Genomic DNA, 16,481 nt, shown 5'->3' on the forward strand with positions numbered 1-16,481 from the left:
TAAAAAAACCACCCTAAAAACAAAAACGATCACAAGCAAAAATCAGCATTCATGTAAGACCTTCAAGCTTGTGACAAATGGAATTGACTGCATCTTTGGACACGGTATTCTTCTTGAGACGATTCTCAACACGTGTCTTCATGAGAGCGAGGTCAGAATTAACCTTCTTCAACTCAGTTCTTAACATATCAAGATTTTTAAGGTATCCACAAGAAGTAGTTTTGCATCGTTAAACTGACCGACAAAATATTGAATAACTTCAACAGAAATCTCTTCAATATCGTCAATATCTGTATCTGAGTAATTATCAGGAGATTGAGGAGAGGTATCATTAACTTCCACAAGAGTTCTTTTCTCCTGTTCTTTGAAACCACAACCTTTATCAAGAAAATATTTTGGAAAGTTACAAGTTCCCGAAGGAGATGCCATCTTCTAAGCAAAAACAAACCTAAAGTATGCGTGCTTAAACAAAAGGTTTTGGCATTTAAATGGTTTCTCAAGGAAAAACAGATTTTAGGGTTTCTAGAGTTGATTCGTGATATGTACCATGGGTACCCGTACGAACGAAAAATTGGCCCATAAAAGAACCAAAGCAACGATGAACACAATCCAATGATATTGTATGCAAAACAGTGTTTTGCTGAGTGAAAACAGTTTCAACAAGTCTTAGCTCAATAAATTTTATATAAGATAAAAATTTAGAGAATAAGAACAACAATTTTTGACATAAAAAAAAAATTCTTGACAAAACAAGAGTACAAATACTTATGCAAAAATGTATGTGAATGATAATCCAGCTAAGAACGATAAGAAAATAGCTAGACCGTCAGAACATTTTCGCCATCAAGTATACCTGATCATATCTCACTCAACCAGGATTTTTGAGAGTGAGATTTCAACCTTGTGATCAATTAGCATAAGTATGAGCCTTGAGCTCACAAATGAACGTTGTTTTCGGTTAAACCTCTTTCTCCTGATCTTTGGAGGAAAAACATTATGATGTGAAAATTTATCATAAAACTTACTATCATTAAAATACGAGGCATAATGTGTATTCTTACCTGAAGGATTTTGATTAGAGAGAATTGACAGCCTGTTAATAATCTCTTTATAACCTTTAATTATCATTTTTAGGTTGTCTTCTATCTCTCCAGTTTTGCTTCCTTCTTCAGGTACCTTTTTCATATCATGAACAACATTATCTCCCTTTTAAATATAAGAATATACTCGAGCTCTTCTTGGACGAAACGGTTTAGGAAGATTGTTTCTCATTTGAATATTTGAGGAACACATCGAACTTACTTTCCTGGTGGGGTACACAGGGTGAGTACTAAAACCAATTGGTTTAGACATACGAATGTCAGCTACACCTTTGAGAATTAAATATAAGGTGTGCTGAAGACGATCAATAGATTTGTCATTCAACCTAGATTTCCTCTTTTGTTCACCATGTCCTTTTGAATCACAAAAAAGACACACTTTTTGATCACCTGAGTGATTAGATAGAACAGTCTTAGTACCACCATCGTTGGGAGATAACTTCCTTCCAAGTGATGTGGATATTCCTTGATTAGAGGAAGACACAGACACATCGTTTCCAACATGAAGGGATTCAGAATTTTCTTCTGGAACATATATTTTTTCAAGCAAATCAGAAGCAGTTGGTATAGTGGACTCTTTGGAACATTCTTGAATAGAGAGTTGACTTAAAAGAAGTTCAGTTTCCAAAGCATGCTCTTTGAGTTTTTCCTCAAGCGGAGTTCTTGAAGAACAAACTAAGGCGTTTTCCTCACGAAGGACCTTTGGAATAGAGTCACAATCATTTACCATACCAACAAAGACATTGACTTTGTCTTTCAACCGGTCGACATCATCAGCCTGGATTCTTACAAGTTTTAGAATCACTGCGCTCTCTTTGGCTACTTCAATTTCAACTTCAGAGTCAGACTCGTCAGTAAGGAAATTCGGGTAATAGTTGTCAATGGAAGTCTGTTTCATAGGAACTCTAGGTTCGTCTATATTTGAGATTGACAAATCTTTCTCTTTAATAGATTTCATAGAAATAGATTTTTTGTTCCTGGTAATGCGTTTATCAGAGATAGCACTTCTGTCCATATTCAGATCGCTACAAACACATACTTATAAGGTCTTTAATATGTTTTCCTGCTCTGATACCAACTGAAAAAGAGGGGGTCTAACAACCACACCCAACAATTCGTTTGGCAATCTGAATAGACAAACTCCAATATACTTTCAAGAGAATCAACTAGCCAGTTAGACTCAATCTAGATAAAAGTATATCCAAGAGTTTTATATCTCTATCTCTCAATTCAATTTGCAATCAGCAATAGAAATTTGCGAGCCCGATTGAATACAAGATAAATACCTTTAACGGTACCAAAGACCAATGTTCAAGGATCAATCAATTTCAATCAACAACCAAAGGTTGGATTTCCCAATTGATTGATTCAATTATATAACAAAATATAATGCAGAAAAGAAATAACACATACAACAGAAGTTTTGTTAACGAGGAAACCTCAAATGCAGAAAAACCCCGGGACCTAGTCCAGATTTGAACACCACACTACAGACACTATCCTACTACCAATGAACTTCGGACTGGGATGTAGTTGAACCCTAATCAATCTCACATTGATTCAAGGTACAGTTGCGCTCCTTACATCTCCGATCCCAGCAGGATACTACGCACTTAATTCCCTTAGCTGATCTCACCCACAACCGATCTGTTTTATCCTATGGTTTCTTGGATAAGTGCTCTCTCTCTCTCTTCTCTGAGAATCGGCCTCTCAACTCAGTAAAATCTTTCTCTTTTTCATCATGATTCCTTAGCAATCTTCTACACAGTCCATGATATTCTTGCACAACCAAGCCATTAAATCAACTTAATTTCTTCCTTTTTCAAAATTTTCTCAAATCTATTACTTTAATTCATTTTCTTTTAAACATTTGTGTTATTTTCATTTTTAAAATGTCTTGCTAACTCTTAATCTTCCCAAAATTTGTTTACAGGATGCTATCTCTCTAATGGTGTTTGCCTTATTTACAGTTGTGATTACAGCGTTTGCTCTGCGTGCTAAGATGCTTTTTGAAGCCAAGGTGTTCCCATTGATTCACTATCATGAGAAGGTTAAACTCAGTCAACACTGATCCATTGTCGATTACCGGAAATCCCAAAAGAAAAAAAAGAGAGCAAATTTAGGAAATTCAAATTTCAAATTAGTCGCAACAATCTAGGAATTAGTTTCCTAATATTACTCTTCTGGTTAATGGCCACATATATTATTTCTGTTTCTGGATTATACTACTATAACAACTTTTTATTCCCTCACTAGAATACTCGGATTGAAAATCTTGTTTATAAAAAATGAAACCCTAACACCTATAAATCTTTCTCTTATGTCATCCAAAGTGAAACATAAATCTCAACAACCCAACCCATCCAAAATCCCACCATGGAATCTGAGAAGAATGATCAAGTTTCTGATTTAGCAACAAGATTTAAGAAAGCCGGTCTTGAGATTGACAATGAAGAAGAAACAGAAAATCCCTTACCTGAAGATGCAACACTAACAGAAGTTGAAGGAGAATGGGACCATTGTCTCATTGGTATGATCATTATGGAAGGAAAAATAGGATACAAAGTTGTGCAGAAACATGTAAAGTTTACATGGTCTCATATCCCTGAAGGTGAAGTGAAAGTAGTGGAAATTGAAGATAACATTATGGTATTCAAGTTTAAGATGAAGATACCAAGAAAAATGTATATACATAACTAGACTCTGGAGTGTGAATGGAAATCTAGTCATTCTGCATCACTACAACTTAGAAGTGATGTACAAGGAACTTGAATGGAACTTTCAGTGTTTTTGGCTGCAACTCAAAAAACTCTTACCTGAGTACATGAATCCTATATCAGTAACAAAGATAGGAAAACTGATGGGAGAGGTTATTGATATTGAACCCAAGGATGCTATTCCATTAGATAAAGATGGTGTTAAAGTATGTATCTCAATAGACATCAACAACTCTTTGAGAATAGGATCTTTGGCTAAAACATATGTTGATTATACAATATGGATCAATTTTTTTTTATGAGAAGCATCCACACAATATATGCCCCCATTGCTACATCGTTAAGCACACTCAAGGTGCATGTAAGGCAACAGCTGAATTTGTTACTAAAGCTCATAACAAGCCATACTACTTTGGCATCAGAAATGTGACTGGGAAGAAAAAGTCTGGAGAAGAAGACTCAGCTACAAATATCCTTATCATGCAGAAACAAAGGACTCCCCTTTTGTCCCTCCAAAAGATGGAATCATGATTAGACTTGTGGTTAACATTTCAACACAAGATAAAGAAGACAACAACTCAGCAAGATTAGGCAAAAGACTTAGGATCTCAGATACTCAAGACCCTAAGGAAAATATGACAACCAATGTCCTTCTTACCTCTCATCCTCCTGCTCATGATGGTAAACCAATGGAAACACCAGCTACAGACAGAGTCACACGCAAAGAGAAGCAACCTAAGAACACTTTAGGGGTGAACAAGGTAAATAACAAAAAATTCTTTACTTTTATTTCTCTCAGTCAATTTATTTTTCCAATTTTTTTATTATTATTTCAACTGTTGTGATATTGTGCACACAAAGATGAAAATCATATCATGGAATGCGTGTGGCTTTGGAAATAAGGACACTAGAAATCATCTTCATATGCTCATCAAATCCCAAAACCCAGACATAATTTTCTTGTCAGAAACTAAAAACCAACAGAAAAGAATGAAATACATGTTAGCTAGATACAAATACCCAAATGTCTCTTTTCTAAACCCAATTGGCTTATCTGGTGGCCCGTGTCTCCTATGGAAAGACAACATTGATCTGAAAGTGATTGATATGAGTTTGAACATGATAAATTGCATAGTTAAGCTAGACAGTCAAAACAATAGCTCCTTGCTCACTTGTCTCTATGGTGCCTTGAATGAGAATGATAGAGAAGCACAATGGAACCACATTAACAATCTAAGAGGAAATCACAATAACCATTGGATAGTTATAGGGTACCTAAATTTCATTCTAGATAGAAATGGTAAAGAAGGAGGAAACACTCCCAGACAAACTGATTTAGATGCTAATAATACCATTTTAAACATGAACAACTTGTCTAGTATGCAATATATAGAAACCCTTTCACATGGATCAATAGAAGAAATGGTAATGACCTTATTCTAGAGAGACTAGATAGAGTCCTTACTACTTATGATTGGAATGTTATTTATCCTAATGTTGTTTTTTATCACTTGAATGTTGTTGGTAGTGATCATTGTCCCATCATGTTATTAACTAGCAAAAAAAGTAGCAATACAAAAAAACCCTTTAGGGTAAACAAAGCTTGGTTTAGAGACACTACTTGTCATGATCTGATTAAGTCTGAATGGAAAAGCAGCACTAGTGATTCTGCTTCCTATCAACTCACTCATTGTCTCAAAAACACTAAAGTTGGCCTTAGACGCTGGAACTACCATCATTTTGGTAATATTTAAACTCAGATCACCAATATTGAAACTCAATTATTTGTTCTTACCATTAGGGGTACTAATCATAATACTAGAAGGATAGAAGAGTTAACTACTGAGTTAAAACATTGGTATGACATAGAATCTGAATTCTGGAGACAAAAAGGCAAAGATGATGCTCTTCTTTTGGATGACAGAAACACTGCTTACTTTCACCAAAAGGCCAATTTTAGAAAGAAAAGAACCCAGATAGAATGTTTGAAATCTGATCTTGGAATTTGGCTAGATGAGAGGCATGATATTGAAAATGAACTTGTAAGACACTTTAGTAACATGAGAAAAACTTCTAACCCTCCTAGATCATATGATTATCCCAACAATATGGATGTTAAAATTAGTGATACTGATAATGCCATGTTGATTGCTATCCCCAATGCTGATGAGGTTAGAAAAATTGTCTTTGATATGAAACCTTGGACCACTCCAAGTCCTGATGGTTTCCCACCTGGTTTTTATCAACTAATGTGGGAAACTGTAGGCAATGATGTAGTAAAAATGGTTCAGGATTTCTTCCACTCTCATCACCTGCTAAAACAATTGAACCATAATTTTACTACTCTTATTCCTAAAAACAATTGTCCTAAAAGTGCAGTGGATTTCAGACCAATAAGTATGTGTAATGTGTCTTATAAGATCATCTCAAAATTGTTTGCTTCTAGGCTTAAATGTGTGCTGCATAAGATAATATCTCCTGCTCAAACTGCTTTTTTGTCTGGTAGATTAATTCATGATAATATAATAATTTCCCATGAATTAATCCATTCCATGAAAAACTAAAGCTCTAGATGGTTGTGATACTATTAAATTAGACATGTCAAAAGCTTTTGACAGAGTAGAATGGTTTTTTCTTATTGATAATCTTAAGAAGCTTGGTTTCTCAAATGAATGGTGCAACATGATAGAACAATGTGTTACTATTATCTCCACATCTATCATTCTCAATGGAGCTCCAGGTGATGTTTATTTACCTCAAAGAGGGCTCAGGCAGGGTGATCCTCTATCACCCTACTTATTCATTCTTTGTATGTAATGTTTTTAAAGAAGTTTGATAATTTCTGAAAAAAACAATCTTATACACGGATTCAAAGCTAATAAATATTGCCCTTCTATCTCTCACTTGTTCTTTGCAGATGACTGCCTCATTTTCATAAAAGCTAGGAATAAAGATGCTAGGAATCTGTCTACTTTGATAGAACAATTCAGCAAATTCTCAGGGAAGGCAGTAAACTTTGATAAATCAGCTTTAACTTTTAGCAGTAAGGTCCCAACCTCAGTCAAGAATGACATAGCAAACATACTCAGAATTAAGAGAATGTCACTTAATGAAAAAAGCATAGGTGTACCTTTACTTCTTCAAAAAAGAAAATATGATTCCTTTGTTCATCTGTTAGACAGCTTTAAAGGTAGACTTGATATTTGGCGAGCCATCTTCTTAGCTGCTCCAGGAAAAACTGTCATGACTCGATCTGTTTTAGGAAGTCTTGCTAGCCACCACTTAGTTGTCTTTCCTATGCCTAAAGAACTCACTGAAAAAATGGATAAGATACAGATGAACCTCTGGTGGGGGAAAAAGGAAAACCAAAAAGGATATTATCCTAAGGGATGGGATGACATTGCTCTCCCTAAGAATTTAGGAGGTCTTAACATAAGGAAAACATACTTGACAAACTCAGCCTTACTTGCTAAACTTGCTTGGAAGATGATTAACAATCCTGAGGAACCTTGGCCAGAAATCTTCAGAGAAAAATATTTTTATGGTGCTAATCCTTTGACTAGCAGTATTTGCAAGCAGGACAGCTGGATTTGGCAAGGGATCTGCACAGGTTTGAATATTGTAAAAAGATACTATGTTTGGGAGATTGGTGATGGAAAGTCTGTAAATATTTTAAAAGACACTTGGATTCCAAATATGCACAGACCTCCCAATAACCATTTCTACTCAAGTAATATGTCCACTGTTAGCCAACTTATTGGTAATGATAGTAAAAATTGGAATACTGACTGCCTAAATGCTTTGTTTGATGAACAAACTGTTAAAGAAATTACTAACATCATAATTCCAATTACAGGAAGTGATAAACTTAGATGGGAGCCTTCCAGCAATAGAAATTTCACCATCAAGTCTTCCTACAATGTTCTTTTGAATGAACAGATAGCTTCTAAGCCTACAAAAAACAACTTATTTTTAATTGGAAATCATTCTGGAAACACAAATTGCCTCCTAGGGTTCAGCATTTTATGTGGAAATTTTTACATAAGTGTATATCAACTAAATCTAGGCTTTCTAGGTTTACTAGACATCATGATAACACTTGTTCTCTATGCAATGGTAGTACTGAGACCATTCAACACTTGTTTTATGACTTCCCTGTTGTTAGGCCAGTGTGGAATGTAGTGACCATAAGATTAAATTATATTCTCCAGAATAAGGACTTGTATCAATGGGTTAGAAATTTCTTTTCTTGTTCAGTCACTACTGTGCAACATGATTTTAAGATGTATGAGGAAGTTAGTTTTATCTTATGGACAATCTGGAAGGCTAGACGCGCAAATTTTTTTGATAATAAATCTTTCAGCAGTAATGAACTGTGTAGCAGCATTATTCTGCAGATCAATGATTGGATCAGAATTGGAGATAGTCAATCTGATAACATTACTGTATCCAATGGGATCAGTAAAATATGGAATCCTTCAGCAAATGATGTCTATAAAATAAATTTTGATGCTTCACATATAAATAAAAATGTATTGTCATGCTGGGGTCTAATTTGTAGAGATTTTGCAGGCATCAGCTATGGATTGCGAGGAGGTGCATCTCTAGCTGTAGATCCGGAGCAAGATGAAGCACAATCACTGCTGGAAGCGGTTCAATGGGCGCAAAGGAATGGTTGGAGGAAGATACATCTGGAGGGTGACTGCTCAAATGTGATATTAGCTATTAATGAAAAGACAACAACAATAAAATGGACAACACAAAATCTAGTCCAAGATTCTCTTAATATTCTTAGCTCTTTTGAGTTTTGGGTTTGCACCTATGCACACAGAGATGCAAATCACATAGCAGATTCTCTAGAAAAATATGCAAGAACTCAGTCTATTTGCTTTAGTTGGTTAAATAATGAGCCTTCTTGGATTAAAACATTGATCCAGCATGATCAAAACTCTATGTAATCCCACTTATTCTCAATGAATTATTCATCTTTTCCTATTAAAAAAAAAGATCTCACCCACAACCAAGAGTTGCTACGGCCTAAAGTCGAAGACTTGATAAACAAATGTGACTCACACAGAAAAGTCTATAGGAATTGATAAATCTGTCTACCACAGAAATACCTACGAGTTTTGTTCCATCTGTTGATAAATCAAGGTGAACAGGAACCAATTAATATACCGGACTTATATTCCCGAAGAACATCCTAGAAATATCAATCACCTCACAATAATCTTAATCGTATGGTAGCGATACAAGATATTGTGGAATCACAAACGATGAGACGAAAATGTTTGTGATGATTACTTTTTATCTTTCCTATCAGAGATTAAATCTCGAGACGATCTTAAAGAAGATCGTACTCAAACACGATAGAAACAATAAGATCAGATCACGCAACTACAGAGAAATAGTTGGGTCTGACTTCAGAATCCCAATGAAGTCTTCAAGTCATTAGTCTACAGGGTTTCGTCAAAAACCTAAGGTTAAAGGAGAATCGACTCTAGCTTATGCAACTACTATCACACATGAGGTGTGGGGATTAGTTTTCCCAGTTGTTAGAGTTTTCCTTTATATAGTTTTCAAAAATGAACGTGCATCGAAAATGATAATCAGATTCAACAATAAGTGGTTTTAGGAGAAAAAAATTGAAGCGAGTTGGACTAATAGCCGCGGCCGCAATGTGCACCCGCCAAATTTGGACTCCACATTCTTAAGGTACCGGTTCGAGACCCCACGGCCAATCCTCACCCTTTCCAAATTAAAATTATAAAAAAAAGGTATTTCCCTGTCATCACTGTACTGAAAAGGAAGGCAAAAGCATATCCTCAAATCTGTCATCACATGATCAAAATACTTTATTCATATCAATACACTTGACTTTTCTCTATTCCAAGTTGTTGTCTTGGAAACCCGCATTCTTTGACTGCCATTGAGGAACCTAGACTTCGTCTTCTCATCGAGACATCATCAGTACTTTCTATCTATATATATATATGTACACAATGTAATTGAGAATAACAATACAAAAATCAAGTTCAAACCGCTGTCTCTTGACCGCTGTTCTTCATCTCAGTTTCTTCTTCGACAATATGGGTTTGTTTTTAGAACCTTGTTCAAGAATTATATCATTTGGTTTGTTTGTTGTGATGATATTACTAACAACATCAGCAGTTGAAGCTAGAGTTCGTCATTACAAATGGGAAGTGAAATATCAATTTCAATCACCTGATTGTTTTAGGAAATTAGTAATTGCAATCAATGGTAAAACTCCTGGTCCAACTATTATTGCACAACAAGGAGATACGATCATTGTCGAACTTAAAAACAGTTTGTTAACTGAGAATGTTGCTATTCATTGGCACGGAATCCGCCAGGTAAATTCATTTCCAAAAACAGAGCAATAAAAACAGAGCAATAAAAACAGAGAGAACAGCATAAAAATCTTCTCTTGAGAAACTAATTCTTTGATTTCGAGGAAAACCCGCAATTTTCTCAATGATTAATTTGAATTTTTCGATGAACTTTAAAACAATTTTGTGTATAAATTGCATTCCTCTGTTTTTATAGTCAATGGTATTTGACCGAAGTCAGTTTAGGTGTCTGATTATCATTTTTCTTGTAATAAACAGATTGGTACTCCATGGAGTGATGGAACAGAAGGAGTTACTCAATGTCCAATTACGCCAGGAGAAACTTTCATCTACAAATTTGTCGTTGATAGAGTAAGTTGTCTATAATTATCCGAACGTGTCCATTTCGATACGATCACCTTCGTTATGAACTTGTAATTGATACGGATATTCACTGAATTTTGCAGCCGGGATCATACTTATACCATGCACATTATGGAATGCAAAGAGAAGCAGGATTATACGGATCGATACGTGTAGCAGTACCTGACGGTGTCGTAGAACCGTTCACATACGATTACGACAGAACTATCATCCTTAATGATTGGTACCATAAGAGTACTTATGAACAAGCTACCGGTTTATCTTCTAAACCTTTTGTTTGGGTTGGAGAACCTCAGGTAATTACAAGTCCTAATCCTAAAATAAATTAACTTTTTAACTAAACCATTAATTGTTGGCTTATGATTTTGTTTTCAAATTTTGCAGTCACTTTTGATTCATGGAAGAGGAAGATTCAACTGTTCTTCTCCAACAATCGGAAGTTCCGATACGTGTAACACGACGAGCCCCGACTGCGATCCATATGTGCTAACAGTTGTGCCAGGGAAAACTGTTCGAATTAGACTTTCAAGCTTATCGTCTTTATCCGCACTGAATTTCGAAATCGAGGTAATTTTGATTGTTCAAAAATCATCTCTTAGCAACTCTAATATGTTTGTGTTGTATTTTTTCTGACAATAGAATTTGCTTAACCTGAATGCAGGGGCATAACCTGACAGTAGTAGAAGCTGACGGCCATTTCGTCGAGCCGTTCGTCGTTAAGAACATAAACGTTTACTCCGGTGAAACTTATTCAGTTTTAGTGACAGCTGATCAAGATCCTTCAAGGAATTACTGGGCTGCTTCGAATGTTATCAGTCGAAGACCGACAACGCCAACAGGTTTAGCCATCTTGAATTACTATCCAAACCATCCTAGTAAAACTCCGCCGTCTACTCCACCTACAGGTCCCTTGTGGAATGACTCTGACTACCGCTTAGCTCAGTCTCTGAAGATTAAAGCTCATCCGAGTCACATCGTTGCGCCACCGGTTGAATCCGATAGAGTGATTATTCTCCTAAACACACAGAATGAAGTTGATGGTTTCCGGCGTTGGTCAGTCAACAATGTCTCGTTCAACTTACCTCATACCCCGTATCTTATCGCGCTTAAGAAAAGATTCAAGCACAAAGTTTTCGACCAAATGCCACCACCAGACACCTATGACTACAAGAACTACGATATCAACATTGTGCAGCCGAATCCAAACGCAACTGTCAGTAATGGGATTTACAGATTAAAGTTCAATTCCACAGTTGATATTGTGCTGCAAAATGCAAACACGATGAATCCAAACAACAGCGAGACGCATCCGTGGCATTTACACGGTCACGACTTCTGGGTTTTAGGATACGGAAAAGGGAAGTTCGATCCGATAGAAGACCCGAAAAAGTATAATTTGGTGAATCCGATAATGAAAAACACAGTGCCTGTACATTCAATGGGATGGACTGCATTGAGATTTGTTGCTGACAATCCTGGTGTATGGGCATTCCATTGCCATATTGAAGCTCATTTCTATATGGGTATGGGAATTGTTCTTGAAGAAGGTGTGGAAAGAGTTAAAAAGTTGCCTACTTCTATTATGGGTTGCGGCGAAACCAAAAGTTTGATTAGGCCTTGATTTTCTTTGTATAGAATCGTCTAGTGTCTGTAAGATAGTTAGGTTAAGCACAAAAAAAGAATTAGAAATTCCTTGTGGATTTTTTATTGCAATTGAATCATTCTTGACAATATCTTTTATGAACAAGAAGCTACACAAAAACCAGTTCTTGACGGTACTTAAAGAAATGGTAATAATAATCTGTTAAGAACAATTTGAAAATACTATTGGAGCAGCGTTTAATCGATAACTAGCCCAGATCATCAGACTTGCCATCATCAATATTCAAGAGCGGTTCCGCTAAACAATCTCCAACGAATTGCATAGCAATCCCACTTCTCGCAGGATTTTCCTGCCATGCCACAATCATAAAAAGATTGGTTAGTAACAAGCAAAAATGACATATAATAGCTGCATTGTATCTGTAAAAGTAATCAAATGCAGTGGTGCATATAGTTACTTGGGCTAATTATTATACCGTTCCATTCCTGTTCCTACCGTGAACTTGATCACTCACTGGTGGAGTTGGCCAATTAGTGTTATTTGGTAGAGTTCTCCGCTCCTCATTTCCGTTCCTGCCGTGAACTTGATAATGGCAACTGCAAGATGAAACTTAGCTTATATAAAGACAACTCTCTTTATTGATGTTTAGAAAATCTCTCAAAACTAAACACAAGCTCTAATCTTGCTCATATGATCAACCATAACTTTGGTGATCATATATATATAGAACTATGAATTCCTTTTCTTAGTCCTATTACCTTATTACATGTCTTTCCTTTTCTTAGAACTTATGACTTCTAATTCCCTTAGGATTACATTAATTTCCTAATCTTGTCCTAACCAGCTTGTTAGTGACTTCCATGTTGAAGTTAATCCAACACTTGAGTCACTGGTGGAATTGGCATACTATTGTAGTTGAAACCATTGGAGGCGTTGTTACTGCTGGTGTTGGTGCGAGTGGAGGGAGTATCGATGTTTTTGAAGTAACTGCAGAGTAACCGGACGGTATCTTCCCTTTGGATTAGCTCTTGGAGTTTCTTTAACTCTGTTGATCCTACATGCCTGCTATGTATCATTGGTCCTATGGCGTTCGGCTTGTTGGGAAGTAACTGAGCACGCACTGACCAATTCACCTTATCGTGTTTGAAGACCCTGTCAAGCTCGTCGTCTACCCTGTCTGGGAGATCCTCCTGTTCAGAAAATGGTTATGGTTAGCATTATTTTGTGTTTCAGCAAAAAGGAAATTCCGCACGTATGCTATATTTTTCAAAATGTATCACATGTAGCATTACCTGAGTTATATTAGGTGGATATAGTTCTTCTTCATCTTCTTCTTCTCCAGGCTGATCTTGAGGACGAGTTGATAAATTTTGAGGTTCAACCATTCTAGATGAATTGATACATGGTGTTGGATTCTGTTGCTGCATCATTGTAGATACATTACCGAAGTGTATTCGTTCTCGTTGTTGAATCCACAGAGACAGGTCAGCAGATGATATTGGGTCCTGTTGTTGGGTAAAACAATGCAGATAGAAAAATTTGAGAGACTGAGAAATGAGAGTGAATTTTCGTATGCTAGCAGACACTAGATATATACCTGCAGAGCAGAAAAGTTGTATGGTTGTGGGCCTTGTTGAACCGTCGATGTAGTTGCATATTGTGGAGCTACCGGCGGACTTGCAACCTGTTGAGCAGCGAATTTCCCTGCTATCCTGTATCGGGGATTCCCTCCCTGCCACGAGAAAATAGATTCAAATTTCAGAAATTACCCACATTATAGGTACATGAAAAGAATAACTTTGCGTCTTTGATATATACCTGAGCCGAGTTTGCACCACATGCTGCTCTGAGTTCTTGACGAGCCAAGTTTGCGTCATATGCTGCTCTGAGTTCTTCATATGACCATATGCGTCCTCCGTATGCCTCCAAGGGCATTACTCCAACTTCTGCTGATGCTACCTCATGGCCACGAGTTGACATTTCCTATAGTACCACAAAAATTAGCACCAACAATTAATGACATACAAAGACAGAATTCGATTCATGGAGCAAAGCATGTAATTAGATCATTTTGCTTCAATGTAAGCAATATTAATATTGTTAATTCGATTGCTGCACCTGATGAGTTCTTTGTGGCATTGTTGGTGCCTGAACCTGACTCGTTCTGTTGGCCATTGTTGGTGCCTGAACATGATTCGGCCTATATGTCATTGTTGGAGCCTGAACTTGACTCGGCCTGTACGCCACCGTTGGTGCCTGAACTTGATTCGGTCTGTACGCAGCCGTTGTCAGCTGAACTAGCTGAATTTGATTCTGCCGGTATGCCATTGTTGGTGCGGGAACTTGATTCGAGTTGGTTACAGGCCGCCATGTTTGAGAATTTGATCCGTTGGGATTTTGATCTCTGTTGCTCCTGCTTGAACCAACCCTGTGCCTCTGTTGCATATGGTTATCATGGATGCCCATTTCAGGATTGCGAGTATAACCCGCCGCTATTTGATTGCTAATGATCAAAAAAAAAAAGAAAAAAAAATCTTTGAGAACATGATTGTAACACTGCATTTTATGAGTAGATAATGAAAAGCTCGATCCAACCTTTCCAAAGGTTGATTGATCCTTTGACTGGTTTGTGGTTTAGAAGAAGAGCGTCGATCGTCGCGACGCTGAGATTGCTGTGATGGCATCGAAGGAACTCCATTTGCAGGATGAGAATGTGGATTTGACTCCTCATGCGCATAGCCCTCAGAAGTTTGGTGTCCATTGTATTGAGTCATTTTGCAAGCCTGCAATTAAAGTAATTTAAGACATTAAATATGGAATTTATGAGTGCTTTGTCATTTTCAGTAATTGGTAAAATTGTATAGAAATGAAGCTGATACGATTAATCTAATTAATACTGTTACATATATGGAAAATTATCTATACATGATTTGGAGCCATTAATCTTGGATATACAAATTCAAATTGTCACAAGATTTCACACTTTTATTTGCGGCTTTAATTATATACCAAAAAAATTATAATGGCTAAATTGTTATAATGTTCTTTTTTTTTAACGATATAGCTGGACTTACTTTCCTGAATAGACTCAACCAGCTAGAACATGGTAAAAGAGGATAGATTAACCGGTGTAATAAATAATGAACCTTTATAATTAAAATTGTAGAGACGGAAGGGGATACACCTACATTTGCAAATTGTACAAGTTGGTAAAGCCGCTAAATAATAAAATACTAGGCTGTACATATTTGGCTATTTCCAATGGTTTTAGAAATTCTTATTGTTCAAGTGTCCTGATAGATTTTAGATCCTTATTTAGAAAAACCTCATCCCCAATTATTAGATTTTACAAAGTTGCAGTGATAATTTGGACAAAAAAAAGGTTTTTGAGAAAGTTTTATAGACTTATGTAAGATATTTTTAACCAAATTTTTTATAAAATAAGAAACTCAAAAGATGAAAAGAAAATTAATATTTCCTTAAATTTTGGGATCCTTTGAATGATATTCAAATGTAAATTCTAAAATTAAATACTAACACAAGTGTACAAGGTTTCTTGAACAACAATGTTGTGCCCTTGCCATCCAAGTAAACCTTCATAAACTAGAGTATAAGTTAGATCTTCACATAATGTTCTCAAAGGTGGATTACTGTGATAAAACACGTAAATAAATAATAATTTTTCCCTATCTAGTTTCCACATGGGGCCAAAAGTAATGGGTGAAGGCCCAACAAATACGATGTAGGTTAACCCTCTCATGAAGATCTAGACCCGAATTCAATCGTGAGAAGAAAATTTTACTTATTCTTCTCAGATTTAAAAAAAATACATACATACTTTAGTCATCCTAATCAGTAGTTTTGGAACCGTGATTTAGGTTATGCAAGTGTTGTGCGCATGTAATATTGATTTTAAATTTGATGTTGTGCTTACATGTTTTTTTTAACTATCTTGCTCCCACAGAAAATGAATCTTTTGGATTTTCATTTTTGCCAATTTTTAGATAAATAAGAAAGTGAAAACTCCATTTTTTGTGAGATGAAGAGAGTACATGTATAACATGTTTTTTCGAAATGAAAATAAAAATACCCCAACATAGAGATTACCAAAAAAAATAAGAAAGAGATTACCTTTACTCATTTCGTTTCCAAACAGGGTAGAAAACCTGAACTTCTTTTATGTGCCCAATCCTACACACAAGAAATAGGATCTAAGCAAATCAAGATTTTATTTATGAAAACAATAATAATATAAGTAATGAATTCTACCAACTATTTTAATAAACCTTTGTTTTCAAGAAACAAAACTACACCAAATGAGCAATTG

General features: G+C 36.0%; 3 protein-coding genes across 3 annotated transcripts; 2 read left to right on the forward strand and 1 right to left on the reverse strand.

Moving 5' to 3' along the window:
- The first annotated feature begins 3,476 nt into the window (after positions 1-3,476).
- On the forward strand, positions 3,477-8,775 carry LOC113325844. The gene is made up of 7 exons (XM_026573711.1): positions 3,477-3,749; positions 3,886-4,023; positions 4,240-4,578; positions 5,578-6,319; positions 6,414-6,626; positions 6,735-7,933; positions 8,029-8,775. The coding sequence occupies exons 1-7, from the start codon at positions 3,477-3,479 to the stop codon at positions 8,773-8,775; spliced, it is 3,651 nt and encodes a 1,216-aa protein (XP_026429496.1).
- Positions 8,776-9,846: 1,071 nt separating this feature from the next.
- LOC113325820 (L-ascorbate oxidase-like) lies at positions 9,847-12,290 on the forward strand. Its single transcript, XM_026573688.1, has 5 exons — positions 9,847-10,191; positions 10,447-10,539; positions 10,635-10,847; positions 10,936-11,118; positions 11,213-12,290. The coding sequence occupies exons 1-5, from the start codon at positions 9,907-9,909 to the stop codon at positions 12,170-12,172; spliced, it is 1,734 nt and encodes a 577-aa protein (XP_026429473.1). The 5' UTR covers positions 9,847-9,906; the 3' UTR covers positions 12,173-12,290.
- A 111-nt stretch (positions 12,291-12,401) lies between these two features.
- Positions 12,402-15,094, reverse strand: LOC113325845 (transcription factor SPT20 homolog). The gene is made up of 9 exons (XM_026573712.1): positions 15,080-15,094; positions 14,750-14,937; positions 14,273-14,657; positions 13,973-14,137; positions 13,752-13,886; positions 13,447-13,659; positions 13,217-13,344; positions 12,630-12,750; positions 12,402-12,503 (listed from the first exon to the last, which is right to left on the reverse strand). The coding sequence occupies exons 1-9, from the start codon at positions 15,092-15,094 to the stop codon at positions 12,402-12,404; spliced, it is 1,452 nt and encodes a 483-aa protein (XP_026429497.1).
- Between the last annotated feature and the right edge of the window lie 1,387 nt (positions 15,095-16,481).

This window comes from Papaver somniferum, unplaced genomic scaffold, assembly GCF_003573695.1.
Source record: "Papaver somniferum cultivar HN1 unplaced genomic scaffold, ASM357369v1 unplaced-scaffold_0, whole genome shotgun sequence".
Lineage (NCBI taxonomy): Eukaryota > Viridiplantae > Streptophyta > Magnoliopsida > Ranunculales > Papaveraceae > Papaver > Papaver somniferum.

Bases quoted from the DNA above. Each gene is read 5' to 3' on its own strand.
- LOC113325820 (XM_026573688.1), top strand. From the start codon at position 9,907: ATGGGTTTGTTTTTAGAACCTTGTTCAAGAATTATATCATTTGGTTTG. The intron at 10,192-10,446 runs GTAAATTCATTT...TGTAATAAACAG, and splicing joins ATTGGCACGGAATCCGCCAG to ATTGGTACTCCATGGAGTGA. The intron at 11,119-11,212 runs GTAATTTTGATT...ACCTGAATGCAG, and splicing joins CACTGAATTTCGAAATCGAG to GGGCATAACCTGACAGTAGT.
- LOC113325844 (XM_026573711.1), top strand. From the start codon at position 3,477: ATGGAATCTGAGAAGAATGATCAAGTTTCTGATTTAGCAACAAGATTT. The intron at 4,579-5,577 runs GTAAATAACAAA...ATTTAAACTCAG, and splicing joins ACACTTTAGGGGTGAACAAG to ATCACCAATATTGAAACTCA. The intron at 6,627-6,734 runs GTATGTAATGTT...TGTTCTTTGCAG, and splicing joins ACCCTACTTATTCATTCTTT to ATGACTGCCTCATTTTCATA.
- LOC113325845 (XM_026573712.1), bottom strand. The intron at 14,658-14,749 runs GTTGGATCGAGC...TTTGATCATTAG, and splicing joins ATCAATCAACCTTTGGAAAG to CAATCAAATAGCGGCGGGTT. The intron at 13,345-13,446 runs GTAATGCTACAT...TTTTCTGAACAG, and splicing joins ATCCACCTAATATAACTCAG to GAGGATCTCCCAGACAGGGT.